The sequence below is a fragment of the Halyomorpha halys genome, unplaced genomic scaffold (assembly GCF_000696795.3).
Source record: "Halyomorpha halys isolate HHAL.00 unplaced genomic scaffold, Hhal_1.1 Scaffold145.1, whole genome shotgun sequence".
Lineage (NCBI taxonomy): Eukaryota > Metazoa > Arthropoda > Insecta > Hemiptera > Pentatomidae > Halyomorpha > Halyomorpha halys.
The window spans coordinates 95,143-107,706 of record NW_027115461.1 but is presented as its reverse complement, the minus strand read 5'-3'; the positions used below and the strand labels follow the sequence as shown (position 1 = coordinate 107,706).

At 31.7% G+C, this 12,564-nt stretch overlaps 1 protein-coding gene across 3 annotated transcripts; it reads left to right on the top strand.

The window, feature by feature from the left end:
• Positions 1-577: 577 nt before the first annotated feature.
• Positions 578-8,765, top strand: LOC106678523 (receptor-interacting serine/threonine-protein kinase 4). Of its 3 annotated transcripts, none has more exons than XM_014417072.2 (3): positions 586-632; positions 2,547-2,623; positions 6,962-8,765. In XM_014417072.2, exon 3 carries the CDS (start codon positions 7,051-7,053, stop codon positions 7,963-7,965), a length of 915 nt encoding a protein of 304 aa, XP_014272558.1. In that variant the 5' UTR covers positions 586-632; positions 2,547-2,623; positions 6,962-7,050; the 3' UTR covers positions 7,966-8,765. The 3 variants fall into 3 exon arrangements, with proteins under 3 accessions (XP_014272560.1, XP_014272558.1, XP_014272559.1); XM_014417073.3 differs by lacking the exon at positions 586-632 and adding an exon at positions 1,988-2,450; XM_014417074.2 differs by lacking the exon at positions 2,547-2,623 and having other exon boundaries at positions 578-632.
• Positions 8,766-12,564: the final 3,799 nt, after the last annotated feature.

Below are 12,564 nucleotides of genomic sequence, written 5' to 3'. Positions count from 1 at the left end.
CAAATTTTTAGTCTATTATTTTTTTTTTTCTCTCTGAATGATGGTTGTTGTCTTTTTGTTTGTTTTAGCACTGATGAAGATCTGAAAATGAGGTCGAAACGTCGGTACAAATAAATAATTCCTTTGTTTATTTGTGTTTTTTCTGCTTACTGCACCCCCCAACCATCTTCTCTTAGTATTTATATTTTTCAATATTGATGCACAGTGAGGATTGTTAATCAAAAACTCTCTATTTTACTATATCATATTAATAAAATTTATGTCAAACTATCAATTGTGGTAATTAAATCTACACACATCTTCATATATAGCAATAGCGAAGCATTGTCGGTTCAGCTAGTTCCTTGATAATAACACGAACGGCTAACTAGATTTTATTTGTTAGTAAATCAAATAAATTTTTATTCATATTACTTTCTTGAGTACTTGAGCTGTAAATAATATAAAAGTAAAATGTTAATGGATATCTGGTCGCTGACCCAACTTATTTTCGAACTTTTAATTTGTCAAAGTTTGGAACAATCGATTCCTCCATCATTGTTATTCGATTACGCCCGGCTTTATTGATCGGCTTCTTGTTTAGCTTGCCGAGTCTCAGGTCTGTATGTCGGGGAAATTGCTGGCTATTTTTGGTGAGACATTGTTTAAGATAAACATGGTTTTATATTATTTTTAAAGACTTTTGTATATATTAACACGGTTAAGTTCGCAATTCACTATTAGTTTTCATGCTAAGGCTGGTTAAAATACGTTTTTTTTTGTAATTTTACTGTTAGTATCTGACTCAACAGGTGATATATTTTCTTTTTAATGGCTTGATAGAAACAGAAACTAGCTGCTTTAGTAACTTCTTTGTAGTATGAGTAAATTTGAATTGTGAGCAATTCTGTTTGTTATCACAAGGATTTGTCTATTTTTTTCTGATTGACTATATTAAATTTAAATCAACCCAAAATTTTTTTTTCTTCCTCTATTTTATTTAGGTTTTATTCTGTTACTGTAGCTATGAATCGACACTGTGGGTTTAGGTATCCTCTTGGGGCACAGAAACAGAAATAATAACATAAAAAAAAAGAAATATTTAATAAAGTACAAACTAAGAGATGGAAAAAGAGGGATAAGAATCAAATTAACCTACCATTCAGACCCTTAAGTCAGAGCGAAAGTGAACCATTTTTAACAGGATGTTAGAGAAGAGCATGGATTTACAGTTAAAGTACCACTCTTCTCTTAAATCCTGTAAAAACAGTTCACTTTCGCTCTGACTTTGAGTCTGAATGGTACGTTGATTTGATTCTTATCCCCCTTTTTCCATATCTTAGTTTGTACTTTATTTTATATTTCTTATTTTAATCTGTTATTATTTCCATTCCCGTTAATGGTCTTTAACCCTTTATTATTCTTATTTATTTTTACGTATTATTGTACATTTTTTAAATTTTTCATTTATGTTTACATCATTTAAGTGTTTATATCTTTTTAGCCCTGCAACGTAGGGCGAAACATTGGCTCAATATGAATAGTTTAATCACTATTTGAGTTTTTATTTGACCATCTTCTTTTGATTTTGGATGTCGATGGATAATTCAATTTTAAAGGTAGAATTAAATACATCATGTTATATTTTTTGAAAACAATTTTTAAATTTTTGACAATATCAGTGGGTTTAACATTTTACAATGGTAGAATGGGTATAAAAAGGGTATAACAATGAAAGATTACGCAGGTTAAGTTTAGTTTAAGTTAACTAAAAAATTAAAACATTTTTGTTAAGTAAGTGCTTTTAGAAACTAAGTTAGTCTTCTTTTTTTTTTTTTTTTAAAACTTATTTACATATACTAATAACATACTTAAATTTCCACTTAGTATATTATTTGTTTCTTGATTAGTATGTCATTTATTTATCATAATATAAAATAACAACGCCAAATTTAATTGTGATAAAGTTAAAATATTCGGTAGTATGGACTAAACAAAAAAGTAGACAATTATTAGAATGTATACATATTTTTGTGCTGATGATTTGTTATTATTTGGTGAGGACAAGGAAACTATAAAACTAAATACAACTAGGTTGATAAACTCCAGTAAGGAACTAGTTCTCTAAATAAATATGGATAAAACAAAATACATGGTTAACTGTGAAAATGGTAGCAATTTCTGTGTTACAGATATAGAAGGAAATACATTTGAACAGGAAGATAGGTTTAAGTATTTAGTTTCTATGGTAACTAGAAAAAACGGAAATTGACAGGGCATTAAAGGCAGGAAATGTTTGTTATTTTTCAATTCTAAAATTGCTTAGCTCCAAAAACTTAAAAGTTATAATTTACAAAACTATTATCTTTCCCATTGTGCTTTAGGGATGCGAAACTTGGCCTCTTTAATGGAAAGAACAGTGAATAAGATTTTTGAATTCACATGAAGAAAACTCAAAATTATTTTGAAATGTAAATATTTTAGCCCTAAATGGTTTTTCAAATACTTCTTCACCTCATCTGTCTACTTTTGAGGTAGCAAAATACATATATCACTTTCGTTTTCAGATTTGATCAATTCAAGGGAAGTGAAAAAAAACTATTTAAATATGAAACGGAAGTGGAAGAATGAAGTGAAAAATGAGGTAAGTGTGGATATGATCCTCGCTTGCCCCCCCCCTTTTGTTTATTTCCATTCTTACCCTAACACAAAAAAAAATAAGGGATGAGTACTAACCTCAGTCGTTTCAGAATGTTACTTTAAAACTAATGAACTCACTTCCAACAAGAAGTCACGACTCATTGAACTCCTCAAGATTAATATCTCCCGGCACAGATACAATACCAGTGATATTAATAAAAAAAACTTTCTAATGAAGTTAATTATGTACATTCTGAAACTTTTTACTAATTGCATTACATTTAATACCTTCCCTGTTAATTGTAAAACTTGAAAATTTATTTATCCCATTAGTCAGATCCCATAAGTATGTTGAAATATCTTTAGGCCTAGTATTAAAAAAATCTTAAAACATCACCAATTAATCATAAACCACACCCACTCTTGTCAGAATCTCTTCTTGAGTATGTACGTTTTCCTCTTGTATTCAATATTCCTTACTTTTTTTCTTTATTTCCTATTTTCCAGATTTCTTCTCCCTTGTTCCTTCCTTTTTCATATTTTTTTTTTCCAGACACTATATTTATATTAGATTATTTTTTTTACTCGTCTATATAACTGTAACTTTATAACTTTCTTGCCCATTGTATCATATATTTCATTATGTTGATTTAAATTGTTTTTTATTACTTATATATTTAATTATATTTATTCCATTACTCATCATTTACATTTTCCTCCGCACCTTTCATTATGTTTATTTCTTCAACACTTTCTGTTTTTTAATTTTTTATAATTTATTTTGTATAATATTCACTTCTATAATATTATATTTCATCTTCTATTGTTACCAATCTACTTCTGTTGTTATTGATCAACTACATTCAACTTAATTCATTGTTATTTATATTTCCTAATTTGTTTGTTTATTGTTTTCCTTTATTTTTATGTTTCTCTGAGTGATGGTTGTTATCTCTTTTTTTTTCTTTTAAGCATTGATGCAGGCCTGATATTCAGGTTGAAACATTGGCATAAATAAATAAGTTTTTGTTTATCTGCTGACCACATCCCCCGACCATTTTCTTCTCATTTTAATCTACGGTCAGCTATTAACACCTCATTATAAAACATCACCTTTCTTAACTCATCGTGGTAACTATCTATTAATTAATGAACAGTTTATTGATCGATTCTCACATTACCATTCAACTACCAGCCAATTAGCTCATGTTTTAGATCATATAAACTAAAATTTTAATCATAAAAACATATCGGAATTAATTTTATAAATATTTTCAGAGCATTCGACACTCTCCTCTCTACTTCTTTTTAAATTAACAAAGCTTAATATCCTGAGACATCTGATATTACTCATCCAGTCATTTTTATGTTAAAGTTCCTTCTTTGTTTCTGTTAAATATATATATCGACATACTGTAAAAAAAATTGGAAAACTACAACTTTAATTTAATATACTAAATGACTTTAATAATACCTACCTCTGCTCACTAACAAAATTTTTTTTATATTGTAAACCTTTATTTATTAATAATATTACAATCTGCCACAAATTTAGGCAATGGGTAATAGTAATAATTAATAATTGTACATTTTCATAAAAAAAAAAAAAAAAATATAATTATAAAAATTAATAAAATCTATATGTATATAAAAATAAATAACCACGCATGAGGGGTAAAGTAAGGCTCTTCAAGACTCCAGCATACCCCTCTCACCGCGGCACTGGTAATGAGCCAGTGGAAGCTGAATAAGTGCACTGAAGCCGCAATCACTCTACATGAGCGGAACATCTGGCCATTGCCAGAACTCCAACTGTCAATTTTATTTTACAAAAGGTTTCTTGGCCACTGCCGTTTAAACCTTTGAGGTAGATTGCAAGGATGGGTGGAACTAGATAAGGATTGAACCAAAGGATTAGGATGATTGTCAAAGTTTATATGGAATTTTGAGAATTTGGTTGGTATAAGGTCAACGACAAAAGGGATATGAAGGTCATGGTGTAGGGCTCTGTTGGAAACATAATAGGGTGCATTGACTATGGTTCTGAGGATTTTGGATTGAAAGGACTGGATGTTCGTAGGTTTAGCTGTTCCCCAAAGTTCAAGTCCGTAGCTCAAGATATGTCTGAGGATAGTCTTATAAATTAGTGGTTTGCTTTCTATTGAGAGATAAGCAGAGTAGTTGGTAAAGTTGGCTGAATTGTCTGTTTAGCTCTTGTCTTTTGAATCTAATATGATGGTTCCAGGTGAGTCTTTTGTCTAAGATGAATTCAAGATATCGCACTGTGTCGGATCTGGGTAAAACTAACAAAATTAAAAGAGAAAATAACTTGTGTATGTCTTTTCTAATGGTGGACCATTTAAAATTGAGGCACTTGCCTGGTGGTTTTGTACTATAGCTCGGCTCCGTAAGATGATAATGACTAAATGGCTATTAAAAAATGTTATTTTCCCTCCCATGTCTCATAAACACAATTGAGGCATGGAAATGGAAAAGTATGCATTTGCCAAAAAAACTAGTTTTGCGAAAAATGAAAAAACAGATAGCTGGTCATGCTTTTTGATCTAAAATTGTGGAAAAAATACAGCTCTAAGGACTAAATCGTTCAAGATGGGAACTTGCAGCGGTTACAAGTCGATTGATACTGGTTTCTTCATGGCTATCCCATCAAAATCTGATTTTTTGTATTTCTAGGATTTACAGCCTGTTCCATTTCCAGGTCCAAATTACTGTCGACTTAATGTTGCAGATGCTTTTTATATGTTTTGAAATGTACATTTTTTTCTGGATTTTATTTTCTAGGAAGTTGTCTATATTATTTTTTTAATATGCTGAGATGAAAAAACTTTCAATTAGAACATATTCAATATTTTGTATGTTCGGAATCATACTCATGTACTATGTATCCTCATATTATTATAGAAATTGATATAAATGAGAAATGTGAGAATGTATAGTACATTAGTACATTAGTATGGGGTAAATCCTGAGATGTACAATATATAGAATAATAATATATTCTAATTGGAAGTTTTTTCACTTCAGCATATTAAAAAATAAATTTTTTATATTTAAAAAAAAAATGGTTTCAAATTTTTCCTAATTTTGCCTTCTTCAGGTATATTTAATATTTTTGATTATATTTAATAAACTATGTTTTACTTAACTGTTATAACTGATATTTTCAAAGAAGTTAACTGTTTTCAGTATTTTTTTTTAATGTTGGGTGGAAAAAAAAATTAATAATGAATCAAAATTATATTTATCTCAGAACTTAAATATTGACAAATAAGTAATCTTATTTTAATTAACAAAATGTAACAAACTTAAAAACAAATAAAAATGACACTTAAATTAGGTGGCAAATGTATTTCAACGAATCAAAATATTCATTATGACAATTTATTAAAAGTAACAGACTGTACAAAAATATGTTACATCCATAAATATTTGAAATCTATAAACAAAAATCTTTAACAGATATAATATGATATTGTATATTAGTAAATCAGATATATTTAACTTAATAAATAATAACAGTAAAAAAGGGATTTGGCAACCTGTCCTATAGAGATTTCATAGTATATAGATAATTAATTTTTGACTGTATGGAATAAACAAATGCCATCCATTCAGGGAAAAAGAAAGGGGGTAGAAAGACAATCTAGGTTAAGGAGTTGATATGATGAGAGATATAAGATTAATTTTGATAATAATCATTATTTCAAGAAAAAAAAAATAGAAAGTGTCAACATTAATCCTGAGAATAGATAACAACTATCCATATTATACTAGAATTACTAAGATGCATTCTGGGTCAAACATCCTATCTAAAAGAATAAATAAATATTCAATCTGACTCATACTATCTACAAGAATAAATAAATATTCAATCTGACTCATACTATCTACAAGAATAAATAAATAAATATTAATTCTGTCTCATACTGTCTACAAGGATAAATAAATATTCAATCCGACTCATACTATCTACAAGAATAAATAAATAAATACTAAATCTGACTCATACTGTCTACAAGGTTAAATAAATATTCAATCCGACTCATACTATCTACAAGAATAAATAAATATTCAATCTGACTCATACTTTCTTTCATTCATGACCTCCACTTTTATAACTGAAATAGGTGATTATAAAAAAACAACAACCCGCAGGTGTAAACAAACTAATCCGGTGTTTTTTATTTGGAAAAAAGTGTTAACATTTTTTTTTTTATTAATTTGAAATGTACTATTACAAGTTAGTTAATTGGTCATTCTCATGCAATGTCAAATGACATAAATAATAAAGTTTACTAGCAATCGGATGTTTGTGTTTCAGGAAGCGTTTGTTTTGACAAAACATCTTGCTTGACAAATTGCTCCTGCTGGAATCCACGCTGAAGCACGAAGGTACTGCTGAGAAGTGGAATGGATTTAAAGAAAGTGCTCTGCGAGGAATCCCAAATATTTCTAACCATCAGAGAGGGTAACGTTCCGGATGTTAAGTTTTTACTGGAGCTAGGAGCGAATACGGGTCCCAATATTCAGAATAGGAAAGGAGTCACTCCTTTGATGGTCGCTGTGTGCTATAGCAATATGGATATTGTGAGGTTGTTGCTAGAGTACAAGTACAATCTTGAGTTAAAAGACAAAAAACATTGGACCGCACTTCATTACGCTGCTGAAGAAGGCAGCGTTGAGTTGGTGGCTTCTCTGCTGGATGCTGGAGCCAAAGTGAATGCCCAGAACAATGTAGGTCAGACTCCAACATTTGTTGCTGCTGCAAATAATAATCTAGCTGTCTTCCAGCTGCTTCTGAAGAATGGGGCTGACTTGGGTCTGCTGGACCGCTTTGGGAAGGGAATAATACATCAAGAGGCCAAGAGTGGACGTGTCATAAATGTAAAAGCACTGCTTGACACTGGAGCTTTAGTGGATATGAGAGATGCATGGGGTTTTACTGCTTTACACCTTGCAGCTTTGGAAGGACATGCTGCAGTGGTGACAGCGCTACTCGATACTGGATTAGCAGTCGATACAAAAGATGATGAAGGGTTTACTTCCTTACATTTGGCAGCACAGGCAGGACACATTGAGGTTGAGAAACTGCTGTTGGACCGCGGTGCAGATCCAGCAGTTAAGACATCGAATATTGGCTACACAGCACTAATGATAGCAGCTACTTACTGCCACTTGACCTCGGTGCAGCTTCTAGTCGAGCGAGGCTCTCCAATCAATGCCACGTCTGATGATGGCCGTACTGCCTTAGCCTGCGCCATCATTGGCCGCTGCTCAGCTGTAGTCGATTATCTTAGGTCTGTTGGTGGGATCGTACCTTTGTGAACATTCGGTTGTACCAGCCCTGCTTATGTACTAGCATTTTTTAAATGCTTCCCTTGTCTGTAAATAGTATTCCTGCAAAAGCACATCGGTAACTACTAGAACAGTTGGATCTGTTTCTGGAAAAACATTCATCCAATTTCATCCTTTGAAACTAAGTATTTTGCAAGTTGAGTTTTCATTAAAAACATTTTTTATTTTCTTTTGATTTTTAATTTAGTAAGAGCCAGTTGTACCTACATAGTTTTAACTACAATTTCTGAAAGCTCAGTTAAAATCTATTATCACTGAAAAAAGAAGATAGTCCTCAAATCTAGAATAAAACATTCTTGGGCAACAATGGCCAGTTAAACTTAGTAAAAGAAAATAATCTAAGATAAATTAGTAATCCATTGAAGGAACCCTCCATGGTATCGGCTATAATAAATTTTCCAGTTACGATATTTTCTATTATCTCTCTTTAAAGTAAATAAAATGGATTTGATTGAAGTTGATGAATTGACAGATGAAGATTTTATGGAATCAGCTGCTCAGTCAATGATGAAGCTAAAATTATTTTGTCCTCTTCAAAATTTACCATTTTGTTTTCCATAATAACTTCAGAGATATTATTTGACGAATTAATAAATTGAGAAAAGTCAAATTAATTATTATTGTTTCCACCATTATTTATGTAATGGGGTGTATAAAAAAAAATGACTCTTTATCAAATTCAAGATTTCAAAGGACTGTTAATATTTTAATCCTATTTAATACTTGATTATCCCTTTAGAGCGTTCTCTAAGGTTGTTTAATCTCATTCAGCTTCTTCCAAAAAAGCCTAAGTTTAGTTATTTGTTTCAAAGAAGAAACAAGATAATGTCCTACGAAATTCTCATAATTTTAAGGCATTCTTGAGACAAAATTTCACAGTTGCTGAAGCAACTCCTGGAATTATTAAATATGAAGGGGAAGGTGTCCTTGACCAGCGCATTGTGCGGTGTTGATTTGAAAATTTAGTAGTGGAGATACATTGTTGGAAAGGAAGAAGGGCTCCATGTGACCACTTGATTGATGAAGTTCTGCAGGAAGCTGTTGAGTCAAATCCATCCACAAGTACTCGTGAACTTGTTAGGCTAGGGAGGGTGGTGTGCCGAAAGATGCTGTTAGTCACCATTTACTCTTCATGGGAAAGGTAAAAAAGAGGAGTAGACTGGTTCTTCACAAACTTACTCCTCAGCAATTACCTAATAAGAGGTTAAAAATTTATTGAAAAACCCTTCTGGTATATCCATGGGTTTGAACTCCTGCCTTATCTACCATGAAGTCCCAGACCTTGCATCATCTGATTACTACTTGTTTCGAACCATCGCCATTTCCTTCAAGAGAAAAAATTTGATGATTTTGTGGAAGTTGAAATTGCGGTCCAAGAGTTCTTTGACAGCCATTCCAAAGAATGGTGTCAGCATGGGATCAAGAAATTGGCTAGTGAGGGTAGAGATAACAATGTGCTATACTTTTAAGTATAAATTATATTTTATATTAAAGAAATAATAATACAAATATTTTGTTGAAAAATGGTCTTTTTATACACCCCATTAATAAGTATGTTGATACAATGCCTTGATTAATATATCATTTGTTGATCATAATATAAAATAACACAAAATTTTATTATACTATTATTTATGTAGTAAGTATGTTGATACAATGTCTAGATTAGTGTATCATTTATCATAATATATAATAACAACACCAAATTTAATTTGACTCTTGACAGTTTATTTTATAACTTATGCCTTGTTTACCCAATTTTTCTATTTTATAAGCGGAGAAGATGGTTGGGGGGGGGGGTCCGGTCAGCAAAAAAACCACAAATAAACAAAAAATTATTTATTAGTACCAACATTTCGACCTGAGTTTCAGGTCTTCATTAGAGAGTTTTCAGCATTCAAAACTGGGTTAAGTTTTGCCAGAATCTCTGCTGAAAGCTCCTTGATGAAGACCTGAAACTCAGGTCAAAATGTTGGTACTAATAAATAATTTTTTGTTTATTTGTGTTTTTTTGTGACCACAAATAACCCTCAACCATCTCCACTTATTAATGTACGGTCACCTCATTTTCTATTTTATACTTCATGTTGGTTAGATATGAGATTAGTTTGTAATTATTGAATATCCCTAATTTAATAATATGGTGATAATATGTATTGAATGTTATGGTTATTTGAGGAAGAACCTTCACACATTTAGAATAGGAATTCAAGGTGCTGCTATCTATTGGCAAACCCAAGAAGGAGTGGTGGTACTGAAGTCCAATAGGTCTGTATAGGTTAAAAGAGTGAACAGGTCCTTGACATCATTCTTGCTCATGTTCAACAATCAGGGTGATTGAGTGATTCTTTACCGCACCCAGGCAGTGGGATGGAAGCAGAATGAGGAAGATAAGAGAGCATAAGAGGGAAACGAGTCTTCAAGTTCTATCAAAACCTTTAATAGCCCATCGCCAATTAAACTAAAATATCTTCTATTATTCCATGTAACCCCATTTAAATTAATCATAAAAATGGGTTAGATGTTAGTCAAAATGAATTTGACTAACAACTAACCCATATTGTACAACCCTTTGGCAAAACCCACATATAATCAGTTGTATAAACCATTTAAGAATAGAGGTTTAACTCCCTATTTAGCCATGCTTAATTTATTCTAAATACAGTCCACTCCATTCATACCAGCGATACCTTTAAATAACAATTAATTCGGGTAATATCTTTCAACATAAAGAAATGGGAATTAAATCGAAATATTCACGGCTAATTTATTGATTGAAAAGTAGCTCATGATTCCAGAGGCAGAAACTATCTTTGGAAGTTTATGATTGAGATGGGAATCCCAGGTAGTTGGTAAGACTGATAAATACAAGGAGAAGTATCTGAAACCTTCGAAGTCAGGACTGATCTGAGACAAGGAGATGGATTCTCACAAATTTTGTTCAACCTAGCTTTAGAAAAAGTGATTAGAAGAACATCACGCGAAAATGGTGGGGTGCTCGTTGGAAAATAACATAAAAGTCCTGGTGTACGCGGACGGCATTGAGGTCCTAGGAAGTAACTAAGAAGACTTGAAAAGACTCTATTAAGAGAATTGTCTCTGAAAGTAAAGAGTTTCAATTACCTGGGCTCCTCAATAACACCAATAAATGATCATCGGACTGAGATAGACCTGTGTGTAACAAGCACAAACAGAGCCTTCACTCTGTCAAGAATACTGAAATCCTCAAAAATCGGAAACTAAGGCTGTGCAATGCCACGGTAAAGCCAGCTCTGATATACGGCTGCAAGACCTGGGCTCTAACAGGTACCCTAGAAAGCAGAATCGAGAGATTTGTACGGAATGTCCTCCGTACAGTTAAAGGAGCGATCTGGGATCAGAGCCTTAACTCATAGAGAAGAAGAACTGTTTGCAGAGACTGGTCAGTCAATATCTCATAATATGAAGCCAATGTGATATAGCTCGAAGCAATCCATCAGGACGTCTCTATACAATGAATACCACTATAGTTGGAAGAGACTATGTGGGAGGCCAATATACAGAATTAACAAAGGTGCGAAAGAGCTGCATGCAGCAAACTGGAAATCAGTAGCCGAAGACAGGCATGCGTGGAGAAGGCTGATTCGAGCGATCAAAGATCTACCAGGTCTGTAGAGCCAACTGAAAAAAAAAATACATATCTCCCAACATTTTAACCCAAGAATTATTTGGATTAAAAAGTTATTTTTTGTACTTAGTTCTGGTAAGTCATTTATTTTATTGACAACTTATCCACTTTATTGTATTCATTATTCTCCTCATCTTTGTGTATTATTTTATGCTCATTTCTTATAGTTTGATTAATTTTATTTTTTATCTATTTTTGTTTTTTAAATAGTCTGTTTTGTTTTTTTGCTTTCCTCTTTATTATTATCACTTTTATTATTATTTTTTTAAAATAGTTGGTAATATCCACTGAACAAGAAGTAAATAATTATGAGAAGGTATATGAATTTCTAAAACAATAAAAACAATAATAAAAAAAATCTATTATCATGATAGGCCTTTTGGAACTGATTGTAATGACATCTTAAATAAAATCAAAAACATTTTTATCAGTATTATAACTGCAATAAAAATACATAACGTTATTTAGTTTGAAGGAATAACATACTTGAATTAACAAAATATACAGTTGAGGTGCTTGGTCTTAACATGGTGACAGGAATTTGTTTACAAATTGAAGTTTTTGACATTACCATTTTTTTAAAGGCTGATTTTATAGATTGTTAAAATTATTTTTAAGTAAATGTTTTCTGAAGAGAATAATTTTGATAATGAGTTATGGTAAATGACTCCTGTTTGAACATAATGCATTGTAAATGAGGAGAAGATGGTTGGGGGTGCGGTCAATGAAACACAAATAAGTATGACTAACTTATTTTAATGTGCCGACGTTTCGGCTAGAGTTTCTAGCCTTCTTCAGGGCTAAAACCAACCTTTCAGCGAGCAGGTTGGTTTTCATGCTTTTTTGTTTTCCTCCCCCTTTCTTTATTTTACTCTTTCCCCTTATTTTACTTTTATCTTATT

What these genes read in the sequence shown, in the direction of transcription:
- LOC106678523 (XM_014417074.2), top strand. Translation starts at nt 7,051, where the DNA reads ATGGATTTAAAGAAAGTGCTCTGCGAGGAATCCCAAATATTTCTAACC.